This window comes from Bombus fervidus, chromosome 16 (assembly GCF_041682495.2).
Source record: "Bombus fervidus isolate BK054 chromosome 16, iyBomFerv1, whole genome shotgun sequence".
NCBI lineage: Eukaryota > Metazoa > Arthropoda > Insecta > Hymenoptera > Apidae > Bombus > Bombus fervidus.
The window spans coordinates 7,674,983-7,700,197 of record NC_091532.1 but is presented as its reverse complement, the minus strand read 5'-3'; the positions used below and the strand labels follow the sequence as shown (position 1 = coordinate 7,700,197).

Sequence of the window (25,215 nt, the reverse complement as noted above, 5' to 3'; positions counted from 1 at the left end):
TGAAACATAAGTTCATTATTTAGAGTTTTCAGTGTCTCGTTTTTCTCGACCTCGATAGGGCACGAAGAGCTATGCCAACATTAAAATGTTTTATCGATACTTCAAGAAGTAATGCTCTTTTATCCTGAGAAACAAAGCATCATCTTTCACGAGGAGGATTGCTCGTCCGTCCATCGCGTTAACGCTTTAAATTTGCTTTCAATTTATTTGCTCATCCCCTTATAAATCCGATTAATCGTTCAATTTGCAATCGAATGCGCAATTATCTGACCTTAACTGTCGAAAGAAACGGAGAAAACAAGCGAGGGTGTGATACTCGAGGAATTAGAGTTCTGAATAAACAACCGGATTTCCTTCACTTTCCGACCCTTGTTCATCCTTCTCTCTCGGTTGGTCTTTCCGCAACGTTAAATATTTTCATATCTCCCCAGCCTTTCAAAGAACATCCTTATACAGTGAACTCGCCCACTAAAATTTCTTGACCTGTTCACCGTCTATCGCTCGAATACTTTATTTCCCTGTGAAACGAATCGTCAAACGTTTTCCGGTAAAATACATCTGCCATGAGGGAACATTGTAACGATCGTTGCAGTAAATACGTTGTAAAAGCGGAGAAAATGAAATGCATCGTGATGCCAGGCTTCATTTCATTGAAAGCTTCTGTTGGATTAAGAATCTGTCGACGAATAAAATTTCCAACGTTCTTGAACACGATGCACGGATTAGACGAGTAGACGGTGGCGACGCGCATCGTGGCGGGCTATTTATCATCGATCCACGGAAAATGGGTCCTCGCATCTTCGTCAAATCTTTATTTTATTATTCACGCGATCCTCATTGGCGATATTGCAGGGACACTTTTCCGCCCGATATCAATATTAGACCATCTGGCATACCATTAAAATTCGCATCACCAAGAGCACTCACACCGTGAATCTATTCCATATTTTCGCGTTATCGATAGACGACAATTCCCGGGTGGTCGACCGGAGCCAACTTCCACGCTATAAGACGTTGCAACTGTTCCGTGTACCTACGCCAAAACACTTTTGCCAGAATCCAAAGCTTGTTCGTGATAAGTTATATCGACAATGCGTCGGGACGGATGATTACCGACAGCGCAGTCGGCGTTAGGCGATAATGAAAATTCAATTGCATATGTAAAACAATGCGACGTAAACACGATACGAGCTTTACAATTGAAATTTTATGAAATACAAGTGCAACGGGGAAATGAAATTAGCAGCATTTAATATTTACTGCATCGTTCGTATTCGCATGACGATCTTCATTGAAATTATATTCGATATTAATGGATATTTTTGGTCAGCGCAGGGCTGACTCGGCAAATAAAAGATATTATTCTCGATAAACAACGTGCGATCGAAGTGAAACAATTCTGTGGTGTTTAGTTAACGACTCGACCATTTACATACTAGTGCCGTTTGTTATTTCTGTTTGAAACTTTTACATCGTCAAATTAAGTATATTGCTTGGTTTCGAAATAACTCGTACGTTCTCCATTACTTTTATTTTTATTTTCTATTAGTCGTTTGCTCGCTTTTAAGAAGCAGCGGGGAGAATCGATGCATTCGTGGGACTTCTCCAACCAAGTTATTATTTCGGCTATTCTCCAAGTGAATTTAAATTAGATGGAAGAAGTTGAGGAAGTATATAAAGTAGAAGTTTCGGAAAGATAAGTAAAAAACACAGATTTTTAAATAAGTATAGTCACGGAAGAGTAAGTGTAACAAAGTTTTAAAGCTCAAAGTAATGTGTTACTCTCCCCTTAAAAGTTCTTTCAGACTTCACGCGTTACAGTGGTTAACAGTAATAATCTGTAGAGTTTATGCGTAATAAAACTAAAAATTACCTCGCTATTAAATATAAAAGCGATATTAATAGAAAGCTACGTATTGGAAACGATCGATACGTTATTTTGAAAATTACTGTTCCAATTTAACGCAGATTGCTGTCGAAAGAACGATGTCGCATCTGACGCAAGTATTGTTCGTCTTCTCTCAATTAGTTTTGTTCTTACGACTTATACGCTCGCTCGATCATCCTCTTTATAATATGGCTAGTATCGAGTGTATAAATAGTTTACGAGCTGCTCGTAAGTTTTTTTACTGCGTCGCTTGTTGCTTCTTTCACAATTTGGCGTAATTGTATGAAAGCTACGTAGCTTATGAACCGTATGAACGCTTATGCTTTAAAAATCGATTTATCGGCATGTTTGGAAATTCGTGGTTATTCACCGCTATTATAATATATTAATTATCGATGCTTCCATCCTGTCTCGTTGTTATGCATCTTTTACAACCGATACTACTGAATAAACATATCCATAAAATATCGTATTGTAATTTCCTTTAACGCATACATATTTGCTAACTAGACCTGAACGATGTTAACGAAAGAGCTGTTTCTCCTGCGATTAAAGAAATAAACCTATTTCATATTTCCTATCGTAGTTGTTAATCCTCCTCGTTAACGTACACGTTTAAACAACTATTTTGAGATACTTCTTTAAACTCCTATTTCCTTCATCGACATCGCTCTTCTTTCCAACGCCCTTCTGTAACATTTTCTTTTCACCATCGCCATAAAGTACCTTTGAAACTGCTTTTAAACGGCATGTTTTTATACTCTCGCTCGTCCAAGAACACGTTGGCATAACTCGGTTGTTCCATTCGCAGAACGAAAGCTCTCGGTATACCATTCGCAGAACGAAAGCTGTGCTACTGAAGCACAACCGTGTGATCTTCTTGTCCGGGTAATTCGGCGAACGAAAGCTCGACGCACGTGTACAGGCACGAGAAGCTTTCTCTGTGGTTCAAATCGAAACGCGTTCGAGTCAACGTAACGCCAGTTACAGTAAAAGGATTCGTGATATATCTACTACCTCTTTAGACTTCTGCACAGCTACCAAGTTTGTGCGTGTTTATTACGCTTTCTACAGATAAATTACTATCGAAAAAACATGTTTCCTCGTATGAACCAACGATAGAATTTCGAACGATATTTTAGTTGATAAATCGTCAAAGGAGATGATAGTTTTATGGATCGTTGTACGCTGTATTGTACACAATACGCGTAGTTACGTTTGGTCGACAAAGACAGATTAAGTTCCACGAGTTTCTAACAGCAAGAATCAGTAGTATAAACCTGCGAACATGATTTAACTTAGTTCTGAGGTAGGTTAATACAATACGACAAAGTTAATAACACGTCGTCAAAGTTGTTCGAAGATACAACTGATCTCTCTTCTGCGTTGCATATATTTTACTTTCGATCAAAGTTCGTTTAAGTACGAATCGTTTATGAAAATATTCGAAATCAACTTAGTTCGAATAGATTCGTTTCCGTGAACAACTTAACGAATTTTCTCTACCAGACACGTTTGTTCTGCATCTTCGCAATGATCACAGAGGAAACAAAAGTCGATGTGCAAGCGCGAAACGATAAGATCTAAACCACGTACAATATCTGTATCTCATTGTTGGCATAGTTAAATTACTGGAAAACTTTTACCTTATCTGTTCTTACAGTTCCATTACGGGACAAACGGCGTGCTCTTTTAAATTTATGTTACTTGTGATTCCATTGTTGCGAACGAAATAATTCTCCCACATGAAGTACAATCTAGCAGCTAGCTGTTTTCGTTCCGTCGTGTCGCTTCGTCAGCATATATTATCCATGAGTGACCCCAGCGAAAATGAAACAATACGTCGCAAAAGCCGATGCGCGCGGGTTTCATTTGACGGTCGAATATAAATAATACCCTTCTAACATATGCGCAAGTCGAATCGTCTGTTTCTCGACCAGAGAAACCAGGCATAGAAAAAAGAGGAGAAGGAAAAGAGAAAGAAACGAAAGGAAGAAAATAAGTGGGGAAACGGACGAGAGGCAGGTCGCGGATATTTTTCAAACGGGCATCATCTACCACTTTGCGGTTCGTATCTTTTTCATACGTTCATTTGTAAACATATATGTACGTACATACATCCATAATGACGAACAGCGCGTACAATCTGTAGACATACATATGCAAATAGAGATTGTTCATCCGGGTACCCGCGCGGCCGTACGCGCTCGTGCGCCCCATCCATATGGAAAAACATTGCAAGTTTAGATTGATGAGTATCTCGTTCGTTTGTCAGTCGAGTATCGAAACTCGCATAGATTGCGTTACAAATAGATATAGTTCAAGAGGGAAGAATCAAAAGTTGTAACTTGTGAGTTATTGTAGTGTCGTGGACAAAAGGCCTAAAAAATATCGGGTAAACCATAAACATTGTCGTGAGCCGAGGTGCCGACAGGGCCATCAATGTGTCGTCGGTCCTTCAGTTGAAGAGTTTCATAGAAAAAAGGCCTATGTGACTCTGGCCACGAGCGGTTGCGTAACACGTGCGTGGTGAGACTAAGACAAAGGGACAAAAGGGATGCTAAGGCAGAAAGACAAATTTACAGTGTCAGTGGAGAAGTCAGAGAGTGTGAATCAAGAAGTTAGAGAGTGCGAGTTGCGTTGTCAAGAGAGTGGAGATTGTGACGAGAGTTGCAAATTAATTATTGAGTATAACAGCCATCTTTTCCTGTCTAATCAACATCTGTATCAATCCATTTTTTGTAAATAAACCATCAATTAATTATTAGTATTATTTCCCGATACTACATTATAAAATCTCGCTAACGAGAATGATCTAGCGTGCGTGATCCAGCGTGAGAGATCTCTGGCGTTGAATGGATTTTAGAAATATGAAAATACCGTGAACGTTGGAAAAGCAAGATCAACGATACGAAACAAATCTGACATTTGGTTAATTTACGGTGTATGGCGTATACACGAACTTCGTTTGGTAGGTGAGTCGAAATAAAGGATAACTCGAACGTTATAGATCAGGAACAGATTTGTATCGTTCAGGAAACTAAATGGAACTAAGTGGCTGCGTTTGACAATCCTACGATCGTTGTTAACAGGCAAAAGTGCTTTCGACTGTTGATTTAGTTGACAAACTTTATGCGATGTTGCTACGATACGAAGGTAGGATAGAGGAGAAGTGAAAGCGCATTGAAGTTTCTGGCAAAGTTTAACTTATAGCAGAGTCGCGAAGTTCGTAGAGTTGATTGGATCGCATGTAGCTACGTTAAGACGAATTACATGGCAATCTTGTTATATTAAAATTCCAGAAATTACGTTTCGCTTAGAAACGAGTTATTTTGGTAGTATTGCAAACAACGCAATATAGACCGATATTTTTCATAGAAAATTCTATAGGATTGGTTGGAATTCGGATATTTTCCGTGAAAGCCGCTTCCACCATATACAGACCGATGCTTTTTCTTTTTTTTTTTCCTTTTTCGAGCAAAATAGAAGTTGTGTGATACAAGTGTAAAAGGCGTACGAATTAAAAATCGTAATACAATTTACTGGAAACACCAACTGGCACGAGTTCTCTCTTTTTCCTTTTCGAAGCTATGGCAATTGTGCCGCGAACAAAGATCGACGAAATTTTATTTCAAAACACTGTGTTGCTTGTACTGTTCTCCATATTCATTCGGCATTTTGACAACTCGATTAAATTTTATGTTTCCAATTAATTTATGTATTGATATTCGTATTTAATAATCAAGTTCTTGTAAATTGTTGGAATTCGAATCGCCGTATTTATATCGCTCACTTTTCCAGGGAAATTCCTTAGTCCGAAACTTGGTTGATTGCATAAAACATCGTGTAACGTGTAAATGCAAACAATACTTTACCATTTCATGGCCGAAAACCGGGCAAAACCGATTCTCGCTTGTAGGTTACATTTCAATATCGTTAACATTCTCAAATTTCCATCATTCCCTAGTTCATTCGCGTTCTGAGCGAAAACATCGGTTCACTTATACTGAGCAAACATGTTCGCTATATATTCACAGAATACTTTAGCCTGCGTTTAGGAAAGTAACTAACAAGTATAGTTGCTTAATCGTTTCTACGACGATAGAATAAATATTCATAACAGAGAGACAGTGACTGGATATATTCGTGCAATTGTCTTTAAATCAAAACTTAGGAACAGTTTCCGATACTGATGCTTTTGAATATCATAATGGAAATTATATTGCTTGTTTTCCAAGCAATCAATCAAAACTGTCTTCCCTTTACCTTGTTAGGTGCGTTACATATAGCCTATAAGAACTACTGTTCTTCATCAATCAAGCTTGTATTTGTCCCAATTAATCATACTAAAATACAACAACTTAATCCTCAATTTATTAACGGTAATAATCCCAAAGCTAAAATTCTGTTGCACTAATTACCATCGAACGCAAATCATAGCAACTCCAACTACGTTATCACTTTTTATACCAGGTATGTCAAATTTTGTACGACATTTTATGGGACTAACGAAACTGTCCTACCACCGCTAATTCTTTGAGTATAATAACTCATACGAGATATCGCAAAGCTCCGCTTGGATATTTTTAGAATCGCTAACCGATAATTTCAGTGCAGATCGGCCGATGAACGATGCGGTTATCGTAACTGGTAGTCCTCAAACACAGGGTTTCTCTAAGTACCTCTTACCTAGATCTTCGTCCGATCGAGCGTTGATCGATGAAGGGACAGAAGCACCTGCATCCTTTGACGAAGCGAATCAGTGATCCGCTTAGTCTCAAGTAGTTCATCTTCGAGAACATACTTGCTCGACGGCTACAGGGACCGAATGGTTCGACTTGTTGCCAGTTCACCAGATGAATTATTGAATTGAAAATTTTGCTGACCGGTGATCAAAGGTTTTTCACTCGTATTCGATAGAAAGGATCGATAGTATGCGAGCTAGAAAATCCTCGATTGTTTACCGACGCGCGTTTCGTTTCCTTTACGATGAAACATTTTATCATCGCGACAGGATCGATGTATTGTTGTTGGTGCGAGTGGTACACCGTATAGCAAACGACATAGCTTCATTCCATTGAAAAGTATATCCATGTTCACCACACCGTATAGGATATTGAAAAGTTAGATATGCGAAAAGAGAGAGAGAGAGAGAAAATAGAATGGATGAATGTAATTACGATGTCGATGTTAATCCAGATTCCTTAATACGTTCGTAGTAGATAGCCCGCCTCGGCGCGAATAATATGGAGAGTTACCGGGATAATACATATTCATGTATTAGAATAACAAAGTAAGACAAACGAATATTACGCGACGGAGCTCATGTAAATACTCGTATGAAATAATAAAAATCGTGTGAAAAAACAAAACTGCATCATGATGTATTGCTCAAAGTAACGTAACAGACTTTCCAAACGAAACGAGCTATTTTACAAAAACAAGTGGCCAAATTTAAACGATATCTCCTTGTGAAATAATAACTTTTCGCCGGTTTAAGAGCTACAGAAATTATCGCTTCTAAATTTAGCTGAATTTAAACAATTAATTTTTCAAAATTGCGGGTCGTAACCGGAGTCATAATTATCAAAGTATACGCTTCCAGTGTATGCAAGGAGAAAAAAATTCCCAACATCCGTGAATGAAATTTTGCTAAAACAACGTCGATGTCGCCTTGATACGCTTTGTCTATTGTGTTCCTTTGCTACTCTGAAGCAGCAAGCCGAGAATTGTTACCCGCATAACGAAACCCTTTAACCCAGCCTCAAACGAGCCATAGATCTATCGTGCTCCGTTTGCCTGCAGGATCCACTTAGCACAGTGGAAGACGGGGGTGAAGTGAATGAAATCGAATTGTCATTGCACGGTCAAACAGACGTCTGCATCTATCCTGCATGAAGGACTTCGTTTCCCTTTGATAGGAAAAGTAGTTCAAGAACCGTACGGATCAGACTTTCAGCGACCAAGGATTTCTGAATCTCCTGAACTAGTTTGTGAGCGATAGGAAAATACGTATGATTACCTTAAAAATAGTCTATTAGATTTATATATATAAAAGCAAATCAACTTATTACGGTATCTCGTTTTCTATAATTAATAAGAAAATTATATAACTTACTAATTATTTAGGATCTATTAGCGAAATACGATATTTCACGGATGTGTTCTATGGATGCAAAGCAAATGTATTAAATATATACATGTTTAATGCGGAAATAGTAAAGCCAGTTTTATTTGTGTTACGAAATTAATACTTGATACATATAATTAATTCAATTTCGATTTATTGAAATTTACGTATATAATAACCGCATATATAACCAACGATCAGAGTCGAAAGTGGCCATATGTTCGCAGAGATGATTTTCCAGAAATTGGATCAAATTATCCCACTCGTACTCTCTCTCTCCTTCTCTATGGTGTTTTACCGTACGAGTGAGACAGAACATGTAGACTGTAATAAGATACTGTAGAATTAGGTCATTTCTTTCTCTCTCTTTTTCTATGTCACTCCTAATTATATATTAGATCAGATAATCAAATATACTCATGTTTGGTATCACTTTAATCGTACAAATCTCAATGATCCGACGAAGGATCTAATGATCTATCTTGTACCTATAATAAGAAATAAAGAAATTATATTTCTTTTATTCTGATACCGGGTAAAATTAAATCGATACGGATCGTAGATGACGCCGAGACCTGTTTCAAGTTGCGGGAGCTGATGCGGATAACTCCCGGCCATATATCCGGATACTACATCATTTATGAAGATTCTCGGTCGATCAGTGTATGACTCGAAGTCACGTCGAAATTTTATTTCTATCAATGCTTTTGGATTTATCTACGTGATTTTTCTGTATTTTCCGAGAAAATATTCCTTTATCGTGGCTATCAGTTTACTTTGATCCAATAACATCTTGCGTTCCGTAGTCTCCTGATGTTTTGCCACGACTGATTGTACAGGGTCTAGTCCAACATGTCTCTTATATTCCTCTGGTCGTTTGTTTCTTCCATTTCTTCCAGCTTCCTCGATATATGTGCTGTATATGTATTTCTCACCGATGGTTTGGAAAGTATATAACCATACCATGCTTCAGCGGGAAGGTATATATTTATGAGGGTGTTTTAACGGTGCGTGAACTGCAATTTGGTAGACAAGGTGCAAAAAAAGAGCAGACCTCGTAAATGTGTAACTCGATTCGAAAAATGTTTGTATGTTTTAAAAGATTGCGAGAGCAAACGAAAAAAGAAAAGGATGAAAAAAAAGAAACACGAGTGGGACAAAGGTGATAAGGATTTTTCAACTGTTTTTACTTTGTTATTTCGTCTAAAAATTCTCGATTTTATATACTATAACAATTTGCTATCTGGTTGCTAATAATGTAGTAATCGATACTCTATGCCTTTATGCATATTCCGTCAAAGTTGTGATATAATAATTACGTTGGTAATTACAGCACTAATTACAGTGTTGGCTTAACGACTACGATAGAAATAAGATATATAGGAAACAAGTGGCGTTAATTGTAATTTAATCCGATAACATATTAATGTAGGGCTCTACATGGAAATTATATCCAAATCGTGCAATTTAAGAAAATTGAACTGCCACCATCTGATTTACAGTAACCAGTGCAGCAATCGATATTTACTTGATAACGGATGATATGGTTGTCGATTGGTACAGTACGTGTAATATCTCACTTTACTTTGAACATGCGCTGACATCGATATTAATATAATAATATATAGTAGTACTGCGCCAATATCGGGAATATTGATTCTAACACGAAACGTTCCTCCAAGATTTATTAACGATTTAGTATAACTGTTTATTATACTTCATAGAATATGGTAGTTTTTTTTTCTTTTTGAAGTTCAACGAAACAAATTTCTTATATTTCCAAAAAGATTTTACGATAGTTAAATTTATATTATTTTTATACTACATTTATCTCAAAATTACGTTTTTAAAATTTTAATTAACTCAAGTAATGTTTATCTGAAAATATCCTCGACGTAATTCATATAGCAAAAGCCACAGACAGACGGAAGATCTTGTCACGCTGCTTGCAAAACACGTCTGACAATAAACTGCTGTTTCCGCCTGTTTTCTTACTTCTTCGTCTCTTCCATGTTTCTCAACCGTTCGTACGATCCAATTATACTTTTTTTCCCCGAGTATCTTCTAACCTATGCTCGGATTAATATTACAAAACTTCTCAGTAGTTCCATTAAATCTGTTTAAAGTCGTTGGCCGACGTTCCCTCTATTACGAGACGAATAGAAACTTTCTTTTTAATACAAGACAAAGATATGGTAATGTAATTACATTTCAAAAAGTGTAGCTTTCAATTACATCGATACAAATCTGGAAAGTCCTTAGAATTCGGTGAAATAAAACTTCACTCTAGTCAATTCTATTATATCATTCTGACAGAGGTAATTTATTATCAATTACAAAAACATACATATTTTAGTTATATATGATCATTATTTGTACTTTTACGTAATTTATCGAAAGCAGCAACTAACCGTAAGGTATTAAACGGGTTGCGTACAAATTTTAATTACGTTTACAAATCACAATGCATCGATATTCTTCGTAATTCATATGTAGATTATGCTCGGCTGAACGATGATGGCAAGAAATTAATAGAGAAATAAAGACGTCATCGCGTTAAATTTTGAAATGTACGTGCCCGGGAAATGTTTGCCTACGCTTCCTCACGCTCATAAGGAATTTAATTTTTATCGCCAACATCCTTGTAGAGGTGTTCATCTTTATATAGCGCAAATGGTTGTTTACGACAAAACGCACGTCGGCATAAAACACCAAAGAAGGAGTACACGCGGTAAAATAATAAAAATATATCGCCACGCATCCGTTCGCGACGTAAAACGCGCTTGTTTAAACGCCGACCGTAAAGTGACTTTTAATTTGTTTAAAAACGGAACGAATTTCTGCGGGTCGTATCTCAGAAAGCGAGTTATTTACTGCATTCATTAAACTCTGTGAACAGCTGCAAATGAAATAATGCGCGCACTTCGTTATCCGCCCCTTATATATCGGTCTAAGGACCGAGGTCTTCTTTAAACTTGTACAACGAAAATCCACGGCCGGCGCTAATTAAAATTATACCCTCGATATTCCCGCGCGAGATTGAATTTACATTTTCACGCGGTTCGTTGTTCAACTTTCCGCCACGATCTTTTCATAAAAATTCGACGTACTAAGAAAATAGCTACGGAAAGTTTAATCCGCTTAACGTCCAGCAACCGAGAATGGAGTAAAAAATCTACAAAATACTCTACACACGGATTTTTATATACGTGTGCACGCATAAACATATAAATCTGTGAATTTACGTCTTGCTTCAACTGAATCGCTCAATAGCCGAATTGCTATTTTCCACTTTCATTTTTCGCTTGGTATTCGAGTGATACATCGCCGAAGAACAGCAACCGCGTCAACATGGAAACGAGGGATGGTACCTGCTTCTTCTGGTGGAACGATTCCTTCTGCGGTATGAACGACTGATACTCGATCGAAACACGTCGGACTACGGCAGTCATCATCCTTAATAGATCATGGGTTTTCCAGTTTTTATTCAGCTCTTGACAAAGAGCCTGTATGAACCAGGAACCATTGTCCGGATTTCGCCACGAGTAAAAACCTAAAATTCATAGAAGAACAGTTTTCTGATGAGAAACTCGCTCTAACTCGTTTCACCTCTCTCTCCTCTCTCTCTCTCTCACTCTCTCTCTCTCTCTCTCTCTCTCTCTCTTTCTCTCTCTCTCTCTCTCTGTACGTATGTTGTACATATGTACATGTTATAGGCAGATGCAAGTAGAAACGATCGCTTTGCGCGTTTCCAGCAAAATCATAGAGTTTGTCATAAATGAAACGTTTCCATCAGCGCTATCTCTCCGCAAAGAGACGCTGCGGGTTGGAGAAGTGACTTGCAAGAAATAGCGTTTCAATTCGAGTATACTATTAGGTTTGCTCGAGGAGAGCATTTATGCGGAATGTAGGATTCGGCGTTGTTGTATATCTTCGCGAATTGACTATAGTCTTTCGAATTACTTCTGCTAAACCGACCAACCATTAAGGCCGATCTTTAGCCACCGGTTACGCGGACGTGGTTTATGAAACCAACTAATGACCTCATCAAGGACCGTCCATCACCTAAGAATACGGCATCTTTATAAATGCAATCAGGCAACAAAAATAAGAGAGAGGACCAACTAACCCGACTGCTGCTCGTACAAACTCGTTTAGAACTGTTTAATCCAGGAGTTTCGTTCATGGCTTTTTCGATTTCTTGCGCGTTCACGACTTGCTAAGAAGATAGTAGTAGCATCAGAACGAGAGCGAATTATCATTAGTAGCAGAAAGGAATATATGAAGTGTTGCAAATGTATGCAGCTATTTAAATGGTCGAATACGATGCTGATAATATATGAGAGTGATATATCATCGTGCAACGTAGAGCACTTAAACGGCTAAAGATAATGATGTTTCATCTGATATCATATATAATGTTATTTGCATTATCGAAGTTTATGTTTATAAAATCTTTATAAAGATTCACGAACAAGTAACGTCAGAAACCAGTTTCTTCTAACTAACCCGGTAGACAGCATCCTTTTTCGTATACAGGCTCTAGCAAACGATCTCTTAGAAGAAATATTCTACCAAAAAATTTGAAGAAAAAAGATTTCCACCGCAACGCCTCCGTCCTATTAAATTCTTCCATTGCGTTCACTTGGAACGTACACGGAAGCCATTACGGCGGCAGCGTCAATTATGATGAACGAAGACTGAAAACGTTAGAGGCACGCGAAAGTTTCATCTCGCAGCTTATGATGGATCGAGCGTTAGATGAAAATATATTTTCCGCGGGGGCTCGAGTCGCAGCAGCAGGAAAATAATTGCGGTCTAACAATAGGCGGAAGCGGCAGAGACAAAGGGAAGGAAGGCGTTACCATCAGGAACGCTAATGCAACACGGAGAAGACGAGTACTGGTACCATTGTCGCGTTCCATAATCGTCATCGTTCGCAAGAAACATTTTCGTTATGAACGTGCCGAGACACTAGCCATTCGCGTTTCAATGTATAACTGATGTACTCTAGAACCTACGCTTGCCGTACATTGTTACCATATTGTTTAAGTGACAGTCGCACGAAGGATAGGAGCCACCAACGCTTTAAAGCAGATCTTTTCACGAGCAACGTGTTATTCGATGCTCGCCATGTCTGAAGAATTGAAATGGTAAACGATGTAAATGCACAAAGAGAAGAAATAAAACGATTTGTTAGTGGAGTGTATTATAGATTCTACGTGAAATATGACGACAAGGATAGAAGTATAACTTTCACTTATTATTTTATCGCAATATTCGAAATAACAAGCCCTTAGATACTTCGGCGACCGTAAGCTTAATTTTCGAACGATCAGTTCGGCCGTAGAAATCCATTTCAGCGAAGATAATCTGCGATAAATCCAATACCATTAGAGCGTCGCTTCTAAATCGCTAATCGCTAATAAATCGGCAATAAATCACTTGCAGATAAATCAATTTCTTAAAACGATCTTTCCCGAGACACGGAAGAATCGCAGCTGCAGGTCCAGTCGTTTCTCTTTACCATTCGATGAGAGAAGAAAAGAAAAAGTTCACGCGATGAGCTGAAGTGGAGAGTGTTCTTTAAAAGCAGCAGTCCTTCTCGAAGTTTTTTCGTCGCCACGACGAATCGTCTCATCTCTATTCGCGGTACTTTTCGTTCGAGCATTCCGCCTCTCTGGCAGCCACTTTCTTCCTCGATATCGATCACGATAGGTGAGGAACGAAGCGAATATTCTCTTAACGCAGCTGTTAGGCATGTATACACGGTCTGACCATCACGCAAATCATGATAAAATAAACGAAGGCTTGCAAAAATCCGATAAGCGAGTGAACGTGCATGCCTCTCCATATATTGTATAGCGTTCGAGATATATCAGATAGGTTAAAATAAAAATGGTTTAAAATAGTCTGAAACGATGAAATAAATCATTGTTCTGAATAAAAAGATAAAAATTAAATTTTTAACAGAATGTACCTCTAATTGGCGATAAGGTTTATAATGCTTGCAAAGAATGTTTGTTTCGTATTTCTAAAGAATTTTAAAAGAATGTCCAAAAAATTCGCTTGATGTTTTTTATACTATTGGAAAAAATGTCAAAAAGTTTGACTTTTACAGGAGACGATACAATTTTAGTTTGATGAAAAACAGGATCGTACTTCTGCAGTTGCCGGTCGTGTTTATGAAATATTCATTTAATAAAATCTTGTTTAAAATAAAAAATAAATATTGACTTAAAAATATGCGATACACCTCTCTATAATTCAGTCACCTATTTCAAGAACGCTATGCGCAACGTATCGAAAATTTTGAAGCATACATCTCCACGAAATCGTGTATTTATCGAAACAGACGACGTCAGAATTTTATCAGTATAGTACTATTAAATGACTGTATAATTGGTTTCGTTTGACCTGTTATTTTTTCAGGAATCTCGTTCGTTTCGCTACTACGATCGTAGAAGTTCTTAAAGCAATTATATTTGAAAAGGATCTCATTGCACAGTTAATATGAAAATCTTGGTAATTCTTTTATAACTACGTATAAATTGACAGATTTTTAACGTGATGTCATCGAAAGAGATATTCCACTGATAATTGTTTCGTTTCAGTAAATGTGAATTTAATTTCCCAACGTTCGGTCGTACTTCAGTCACGACGGTACGAATCCGAGATCCAACCACTTGCATGGATACGATATTCCCTGTGCTATTGAACCGGACTTATATTACATGGAATACGATCGGTTGTAACGATGTAATTATGAAGCACGGTGGAGTCACCATTTATTATTTGATATTGCGGCCGATATCGGTGCCGGTCGATTCACGAATAAACGCGTAACGCCGTTCGTGTAGTTCTACTTGTTCCGCAACAAAATCTGTAACGATTCCTGTTGTCGTCGGAATATATATAACAATGATTTACCACGCACCGAGCTATTTCAAAAGCAGCTGGATGCTTCTGTGCGAGAACATTTCCACGCGAACGTGCTGACACCGGCGTAAAATACATACAAAGCTAGAAAATGTTATACGCCAACAACGAGCCGCTCGCTGCTCTGTGCTATGTGGCCACGCGTTTTCACCTCATTCAATATACACGGAACAATCACCGTTCTTTGTCACTAGAAACCATGAGAATGTTATCAAATAATTTTGTTAACAATCTGATTGGCCGTTATCCTGTTTGCAGCTCGAGAGCATGCGTATCTAGTACCCGTATACATATAAATAGGTTCCTATGCAGGGACTGAGATTATTATTATTAAGAGACGTTATTTTAACTCATGCGATATTCCCAGCACCGTGTATTATTTTCACGAATATTTTATACGACGGTTTGTCATGCATATCGAACCGGTGAATATAGATCACTTTGGTACATTTTTGAATTATTTGTTCGGAAGAATTTGTTATCAGCATGAAACATTCTACTTTCGAAAAGTACGTGATAAATCCATAAAGTCTGATTTTAAAGGTAGAAACGCTAGGGCATAATTAACGTTGCGATGATTAAACGTTGAACGTGTTTAACGTACAAAGACCAAATACACTAATTTTCGAACTATCGTCCACGCGACTGTAGAAGGTTGTACTACACGATGCTTTGTGACTAATTTTGACCATATCGTTGTCCGTTTTCCCGTCAATAGGATCCGTTTATTTAACACGTGACGCAAATCAACCGCGGTTAACGATCCAAAATGACGCGCAACTCAATATTTTACTCTGTCAATTCGATGACGCGGTCGAGGAGATCGATGTTCGGCCGGTGACGCGAGTCAATGATATCTGCGCCAGCCTGGTCGGAACAATAAATCTGTCGTATCGCTGCCGTCCACGAACAATCGCGACAATATCGCTTCTGTTATGGATCGTTGCCTCCCTTCTCCTTTATCGAAGAAACTGTCTGAACTATAACGGAACATCGTGACGTAAAGTTCCCGACTTTCGCCGGGGGACAAAATTTTAATCGCACCGCCTATTCAATTACACACTCCCATAGCGATAATTAGCCGACATTGTCGAACGTCGAGCTTTCAATTAAATTCCACGCAACAAATTTTCCGGTTTAATTAAATTATGTTCTCCGCACCTAGTTATCCTCCGCTATTCGCTCGCTTTTTTCGACCATTAATTAAAGGTCCCTTACGATTCGGTCTTTTGAACGAAAAACGTTCTGCCGATTGAACCATTTCAAATGCATCGCTTAAGTCAAGCGGTTGGTTATTCCACCGCGTGGAATAGGCTGAGTATTTATTTAATGTATTTGCGACTATAATAGCGACGTTAAGCTTTAGTATACTCGTAGCTATTGTTGAGAACAGTGAAGCAATCTCGTCGTCTTTGTTTCGGCATTCTAGGATTCTTTGGAATTTTACTTTGAGGAGAAGCGTTTCAATATCCTGATTCTCTCAAAAGGATATTCCATTACTTTTAAGAAGAGATATGCTGCTTTCGATATTTTTCATTAAAAATTGGGAAATTTGACCATTTCCTTTCTTATACTATTATATTAATTTTGTACCATTGTGTCGATTTAATTAATTTCATTAAACGTAGGCCATCGTATTCTTCTCAATTCAAAGCATAGCTCTGTTAATCATAAAGTTCATTCTGTACTACTTCTTCCTTTGAAAATAATTTTTCGTAATTTCACTCGCGGAGGAAATGTTTCAGCTTGTGTATTGTACTCGAGCGATGATATAGTCTGGGTAGGCTTCACCGTGGCGGAACTATGCGTTCGTTGGATCACAAATGAAAATGCCAGCGACCATTGTACTACTTTAGTAATATTTAGCAGAGACCAGTTAGGTAATTGTTCTACGGATGGACATTTTCACTGATGGGAAAAATCCACCTGGTGGTAGGTCAAGAAAGGTCAAGCCAGTCTTGGCAACGGTCTCGGCTCGTCGTCAACGAAAACCAGCATTTTTAAATCCTCCTTCTTCGTTCGCTTGAAAATGTGCCTTGAAAAGTAAGCGGATTAAAGAAGGACGAAGCATAAATGAAAATTATTTATGCGACATCCTGGTGGGTAAATGGCGAACAAAGACGCTTTGTAGCGACGAAATATCGCGCTTATACGTATTTATGTGTAACCAGCTCAAAGCAGGTTACACGCGATTAACGTAATAATTCGTGCATGCAATTTGAGTTCGGGTGCTTATTACGTTTTCCCCGATAAATTAGCACGAACGAAGAACATTGGTCCGGACAGCGGCATGAAATATTCCTTTTGTTCTTTGTTGCCAAATATCCACGAGGAATTAGCAACTGCGGTTGCGTGTCCATTTACCGAATGATTAGGTATTATTCAATTTGTTAACGGTGTGCAAGATTTCGGATAAAATTCACGTCTCGTAATAGCATACAGATAAAGGAATACTTGCATCAACGTATGAACATAAATATGTGTACGGGATTTGGTGGTAAATTAATTTTATACTTCATCTATAATACGCATTTCCGTTCAGAGAAAATGAGGATTACGAATGATAGAAGTTTTCACTTACGAATCGTCACATTCAGGCGAACAATTACATCGTAGCAGATGTTCAGAGCGACTTTCATTGTACCGAAGAGGGAAAGTATCATTTGATTGATTTTCTGGACCAGTTTTCAGAGCCGGATCTTTCGTTTGTCGGGCGATTGCCCTAACCAATTGAGCTATTCAGAACGTCGATAGATTGCTGTTCTCTAAGCTTAATATTCCAAATGACTGGCTGCCTACGATTGTAGGTCACCCACGCGCTGCTACGACCTATCGTTTAAATCTACATAAGCTAAATCGGATAAACTGATATTACCGGTTACGTGTATCCGGCCAGGTTACGCGAGACGAAGATATCCGAAATTATTGCTAATGCCTTTGCGCATTGATTTCAGATTCTGCGGCAATTTAGAGGTTGCCACGAGTGTCGTTTCGCGTTACAGCTTGAACGCTCTGAGCGCTTGAACGAAAGTCCAGTTTGCCTTTTTTTTCAAAATCGACGTCTATTCTGTAGATCGTGCACGATATTTTAGTAAAAGAGTTAATCGATAACGTTTCCATATAAAGTTAAATTTATCTCGTTGTGTCAAGTTTCCTTTTAACTGTATAAAAGCCTTTCCCATAAGTTCGTATTATTGCATGGGAAAGATAATAAATGAATGAGGAAAGTAATATCTCTTATGCAAAGTTGACACAATATAGTAGTCCCTTCTGAGAGACCTCCTTAATAGCATTTGCACGAATTTCTCAAAGAAATTCTTTGGAATAAAGAATTTTTTGACATCGCCTTTATTTTTCATTTGTCCTTCGTCTTCGTTTAAGTTATCTTTACCGAGTTAATTTAAAAGATAATCATTTATAACTTAATTAATTTCATTCAAATTATTCTAATACGAATATTTCTGCAAAATAAATATAACTAACCCACATATTTTGTCACGATAAGTTACTAGTAAAGAGTTGTAAAACATTATTGAAGTTAGGAGAATTTTGTTCTCTTTGCCTTTCTTACCGTAAACTGATCAATTATTTTCTTCTTTGTAAGGATTATTTTACGGTTCTATACTGTGGTACTGTTTTCGGTTTGTTGCATGTATGGTCGATTTAATGGGATATCGCTCTGACAGACTTGATCACATAGGCTGCTTATTCATATTTTATTAAACCAGGAGCGACTAACCACCTACATTTGTACATCTGATGTTCCTAAAAATCCACGAAATTTATGTTTTTAATTATAAAGTCCAAAAGGTACGTTTCATCCGTGCTAAATTATGTAATCAGTTTGCATCGACTCGCCACATTGCGTACAAACATCCGCGAACATGACAAGGAAAGCCAGCATAGAAATTTATAGTCCTTCTATTCTTTCCGACTATTGACTTGCAAATGAAGACCCGACAAGAGCGTACAGGAGTACGAACAGAAGTACACGCACGTTGTCGCGCACATTGAGGAGCCAAACATCCATTGAAACGCGAATTCGAGAAGACAATCTCTCTCGTGCTACCGAGAACAGGAACGTACTTTGCCCTCGTCGAGCACGTACCTGGCTCGAGCATTGTTGTACGTGTCGGCTCGTGAAATAAGGAGTTCGTTCACGCACTCGCCAACAGAACACCCACGCAATGCGTTCGTCAATCATTGTATACGTATGCATGCCTCTGCGTGTGTACGTGTAGGTATGTCGAAAGTATGAGTAAAAAATGTAGAATACATGCATCTACCTACCATCGTAAGTGGAGTACGCGACCATAATATCCGCATAGGCAGGGAGGCTGTAGGTAGCACTGGGCGTGGAATCCGTCTCATGAATAATTTCCACCCCATTGTCCAGCTTCGTTCCACGGCAAGACTGTGAAAAAGAAGATGCATACGTGAGTGGCCGAGTAACTTACGACGTTTCTTTTGGTGCGCTCGTTTAAACGAAACACGATATTTTCCTTCAAAATGCTAATATCCGATGTTGAACAAAAGGAATCTGTTAATGATAGTCGCCGTTTTTAATTGCGTTACGTTCGTGACTGATATTGCTGTTGGTATTCGTTAAAATTTATAAATAGAAATTGATATAAAGGCAATCGATAAAAAAATTTGGTCTAATATGCCTGTAGCACTTGGTATAGAAAAGAACCTCGTTACAGATCTTCCAGTCGAACTGGTTGCTAGCTATTCCGCTATAAATCACGTTTTACTTAACTGCGGAAATAGCACAATTGGCGTGCAGGTTCTGCCCTCGCTTGCCATAAAGCGGAATTGGCAACCGGATGTCATAAATGCTCTTTCCAAATTTACGACGGACGTTAGCCAGTTGCTACAATGTCGAGGCGTGACTTTTTATCGAAATGGATTTGTGAATTACGACAATATGTGACACATATACATAAGATTTAATAGACTAATCGTTAAATTTGATAGACCTACTTTACTCGGTAAGGTAAATTAAAGTAAAGTGAAGTAAAGTAAAATTGCCCTTTTGATCTTTACGTTACTGCATCGTATGCACTTTTCATCTAACTCAACAGAATTTTGCGAAAATAATTTTCTTCGAATTAAGGAGTAAATGAATCTTCAAGCTATACAGATCTTTCAGCTGTATAACTAAACGATATGGCGAGCACGGGAAAGAATTTAAATCAATCAAAAGTTATATCTGCTCACGCATCCAATTATGTAAAAATCTTCCCCAACTTCGTTGAATACAATGATTACAAATCTCTACACCACAAATACATCATTCTACTACTCATCCCAAAGTAATATCCCCTAAAACCAATTCTCCTTAGCAGTCAGTACCCTCTCCAAAACCTGTTCACCCACTGGTTCTGTAAATTTATATTATTTTCCACGATTCCGCCCAATCTCTTCTTGTTTCTTCGTTTATTTCTTCTCACTTCTCAATTTTTCAATTGGCGTTTTCTCGGAAGAGGAAATGTGCGTCACCAGCGCGTCGTTGTTTCTTCTATACATCATGGGCATGTCTTCTATGCAATGTTCTATGCGCGAAAGGGACAACATTATCATGCGAATTTCTGTCACAGGATTCGCGCGGATCAGGATGACAAAAATTGCGCAGCGGAACGATATGTGATAGCGGTCGGCTGAACACGAATTCGACGTGATACAACAAATCACGATCTCAGAACGTTTTACGGGACGAGACGCGCGAACAAAGCGGTAAAATTTACAGATTTTCCGCGGTCGTTAGTCGATAAAACGTGCCCCGCCCGTTTGATTTATGCGACTCTCGCACGAGCAACGCCGGATTAAAACGCACGCTGAATTATTACGAAACAGGACCTTAAATAAATGCGCTATCTGTGATATCGCAGAACACGTCGCGTGAAGGACTCATAAATATTAGGTTTCTCCGTCTGAGATATGGTTTTCTCAAATGAAGCTTTAATCGAAACGCGTAACTTGTTTTGAATGTCACCATGTATATTTATATACATCTTCCAGCATAACTATTAGGTTTTCCGAAAAGTTTCTTTCGTTTCATAAGTGAAATAATAGATGCACAACATTTTTTGTTTTATATTATTTTATTGAATTACGTTTGATCCACTTTATTCTATTATTACAAAATGGATCATACATAAATCCGTAAAATAATATATTATGAAAGGAAAAAATTTTTTGGGACAACCTAATATATGCATAGCACTACTGATATTTCTGGCATTGTCGAACTTTAAGAAAATAATGCGAGGAAATTAATTGCACAATGCGAAAATATATGTAATATCCAATCTAATTTAATATATATCTAATAATAGATTTCAAGTGAAAATCATTGAAATTGCCTATGCATATGTCAAGATATAACCGGAAATTGTTTTATCATCAGAGCAGAACAGTCGCGGCTTCTACACTTTGTATTTATTTCAAGCGTTTCTTTTGTGAAGCGTTTAATGAGCAACGTTTTAAAAAGACTAAGGTGCAAGCTTAGCATATAAAAAACAAAAATTAGAAATTTGTGAAATCGCACGTAAGTTCGAACGGTCTCATAAAGTTGTATTAAATCTTTTACGCGATCCTACTACGAATGGGAAAAATAAGAATGGTGGACCTAAATAAAAGTTACTTTCTCGTACTGAAAGATAAATTATTAAAGTTGCCAACGATGTATTAAGAAGTTGTGCAGAAATTGCGAAGGAATACGATCTCAACGTTTCTGGTTGGACCGTTCAGTGCGTCATTAAATGTAATTCGAACATTGCAAGACAAAAAGTAATGTCCGCACGTATACCTTTAAAACGCCACAAGCTAGCCGCGCTTGAATATGCTGGTGAAAACACGAATAGGAGTTGAAATAACAGAATAAGTTAATTTTGAACATTCATAAATCGTGAGGTAGTTTTATGTTTAATATTCTCTATTTAATTCAGGTTATTTTCTTTGATGAGAAAAAATTCAGTTTGGACGGTCCAGATGAATTTTAATTCGTATCGCAGAGATATTCGTAAACGTGAAAAATACTTCTCTAAGTTATTATTTTTAAATAAATTCAAATTTTAAGCAAATGGTTTTTAAAATTTTTGTACGATATTGGTCATATTTAGGAATCACTGCTTGCAACTTCAAAATACTTGAAAATTACAGCGGTGTTATCGTTACGCTTCGAAAGAAATTACGAAAGAATAGAGAAGCAAGGTAGAAACAATAAAATAAAAGAGCGTAGCGACTGGGTAGTTGTCACACCTTCGGTTTTCAAACTTTTCGTTTATTCTGCACGGTTCTTTGCTCCACCGAATTCACGTCGATCCTCCTCCTTGTCCTTACATATTTATCGTAAACGTGATCACGTTCGTACACGAGTTTCCGCGACTTAATGTCATGCGTGGTACGTCCACAACGTGGTACGTATTCAAGAGCTCGTTAAACGAGTTCTGAAGTAACCTCGTCAACTATAAAACTCTTTCATGTTCCTTTGAAACGTCGTACGGATAATTAACTATGTCGTCTTTTCCACTTCCGTTAGCGCGCGCACCGCCTCTCCACTTGTCGCGAAGAACCGGAAAACCCAAGCGTTAGTGCCTCTTCCCGCTAGCGAGAACGAGCTTGTTCCCTCAATCCTTACGTGTCCCCTATCGTCGAACTCTTAACTCTTTGTGGCCGGGATTAATTTCTTGTAACGAGAAAGTTTCTCTTTCTCGCTCCGAGCAAACGGTAGAAAAACGTAAAAAGTAGAAGTTAATGAACGCGAGTTCCCGGATCTGACTTCGAATTTCCCGGCGGCCACGTTGCTTCAAATAACGATGGAAACTCGAGCAATGGAAAATTCGACGGTAGGGAAAATGTGTTAATTTATTTCAGGAATCAGTAATAATTCGTAAATTTTCAGTGTTTTACGTTGATGGCGTTTGCGGAATTTTGGATATTTTTGAACCGTCAGATGCTCCACCTTTAGATTTCCTATTTTTATTGTGACTATGAAATATTTCCAAACACCCCATTGCGATCCATCACTTGTAACAAGTACGTAACTTGCGCACTGGAATACCTCCTAAATTATGCGCTGCTTGAAAAATTGTTCTATACAAAAGTTTCATCATATAACGTATGTGCTTTCTTCGTAAATGGCTACATTTCAGAAGATCGACCATTTGCAGCTTTTTCTATACGGGGCATTATAGTTTTTACGACGCTGATCGAAAGAATGTAAAATTCTGGCCAACTCTTTCGTGTTTCGTTATAAATTCGATAACCAATGAGGTATCTTGTATCGCTTATCGAAAACTTTATCGAAAGACTCGCGTATACGTGTCGATCTACAGAAACAAAATTCATACAGAAAAACTAACTTCTGCGATTAGAACGCAGTATCCATTTCAACGATTACGTACTAATATCTTTTTCATTCCGCCTGTTAATTAATTGCTCTCGCGTGAACTCAGACGAGCAATATTTATAATTCTACACATCGTCAACGAGTTCATCGCGTCAAATTTGTTTTGCGATTTTAATTTTCCCGCGAAATATACGTTGCTGGCCGTACTGTTTATAGAAGCCGATCGTCGAGTGTTTCTCCGTATTACCAGTTTATTCTGTAAATTCTGTGGTTGGTACAAAAATGGCTCCGCATTTCCAATAATCGATTGGAACGCTGTTAACACGAATGAGCATTTTCGCAAATCTAATTGTGGGTAACACACTGTACCGGAAACACAACAAAACGTTACGTTGCAACAAATTGATTTATGCCCAAACAGCTTGTTTTCCAAGTTTCATTATATCGCACAAAACATGATTTTGTAGCTGCGGACTCCAACAGATGAAAACGATTTGAATGTATGGGTTTCAGTTAAACGGAAAGTGCAAAAGGAAGTAGTTTCGCCGACCGTATGAAAACTTATCGGAAAAAGAAAGGACGCAAGAATGGCGAAGATCGTAAAACAATAACGAAATGGAAGCACAATTTTCTCCTGAATAAACAAACTTCTTTCTTCGCGGTTATCGCTTTGTCCCTTTTGCATGGAAGTACTAATAATTATTCAGCGCATTATGCGATTCTTTCGCCAGAGTTTCATTATCTTGTGGGATATATAAGCTGTTTGCTTCGACTGGAAATGATAAAATGTTCCAAACAATAGCCAAACAATGTCCTTACAAAAATATAATGCTTCGCTGTTGCTGATTTTCAATGGTCTCGAGCACAGTATTTATCAAATATGTATAACTATTCAAGAAAAAATAGAATTATTTCTTGTACGTGGCTGTGGATAATTATCGTCTACCTTTGAAAGGAGATTTGCAAACAACAGAATGAAGAATTTTAAAAACTGTTAAAAATTATTATTTAAAAGTATTTGGAAGATTTAGAAAATTTTACGATCTTCCATAAAACGGAATAATTTATTATTACGTCCCGCTGGATTTGTCTTTACACACGTTATCGTATCATGAATAGGAAATATGGTATTCCGTTTAAAAGAAATTTACGCGACTTTGAAATCTTCCTCGCTGCTCCACACACGAGGAGCTATATATTCTAATATATATTACATACGATATATTATACTTCTTTGACATGTTCACGTTTTTCCGAGATATGTGTTTCGCAGTTTCTAGTTAAAAGAGGCACCATGTATATAAGTGTTTTGCGGAACCATGAAAGAGCTAGAAAACACAGCGTTTCCACGGTAATGCGCTTCGCGTTGCAAATCCTCAAAAGATCATCCTGAAGCAGATAAATGGAAAGAGAGCCAACCTGGATTACATCGCGAACGAAATCAAGATTTACGTTATCGTCGTGTGAAATATTTGCGTTATCCTATTGCCTCCTCGTCGCTTTATAGCTCGAGCTTTTCCCGTTTCCGTTTTTAAGATCAAATAATGTTTTTAATAATTCCGCGATCTTTTTGCAGGCATTCAGATTTTTATACATACGAGATTCCTGCACGTCCTTTTTATTTATAAAGCTACCGTCGTATGTGCTGTTAGTTGTGCACCCGCTTCAATTGCCAGCAAAATTACTCGGCACCGCTGCTGCAAAAAGCCCTAATGAATGAAGTATGATGAGAGTTGAAGAACCGAAACATTCATGGGAAGAATTTAGTTAGGTATACATGCAAACCATAAATACAAGTTTCTCGTTGCTTTTGCTACCATCTATCGCATTTGCCTTCTGTAAATATTATGTCTCCGTAAAATTAAAACGAACGTTGAAACGCGGAAAATTGAGTTTTTTTTTATA

At 37.9% G+C, this 25,215-nt stretch overlaps 2 protein-coding genes across 3 annotated transcripts in view; one reads left to right on the top strand and one right to left on the bottom strand.

Moving 5' to 3' along the window:
- Positions 1–25,215, top strand: part of LOC139995922 (alkaline phosphatase-like) — a 234,210-nt gene that overhangs the window by 113,055 nt on the left and 95,940 nt on the right. The window lies entirely within an intron of this gene.
- Positions 10,309–25,215, bottom strand: part of LOC139995924 (caspase-1) — a 37,215-nt gene continuing 22,308 nt past the window's right edge. Inside the window, exons 4-5 of one of the 2 annotated variants that reach the window (XM_072019866.1) lie at positions 19,248–19,371; positions 10,309–11,571 (exon numbers count right to left, since the gene is read on the bottom strand). In XM_072019866.1, the coding sequence (XP_071875967.1) occupies positions 11,300–11,571; positions 19,248–19,371 (396 nt within the window). In that variant the 3' untranslated portion in view covers positions 10,309–11,299. Of the gene's footprint in view, positions 11,572–19,247; positions 19,372–24,466; positions 24,700–25,215 lie in introns of those variants that run through there. The other variant, XM_072019867.1, reaches the window with a different exon arrangement.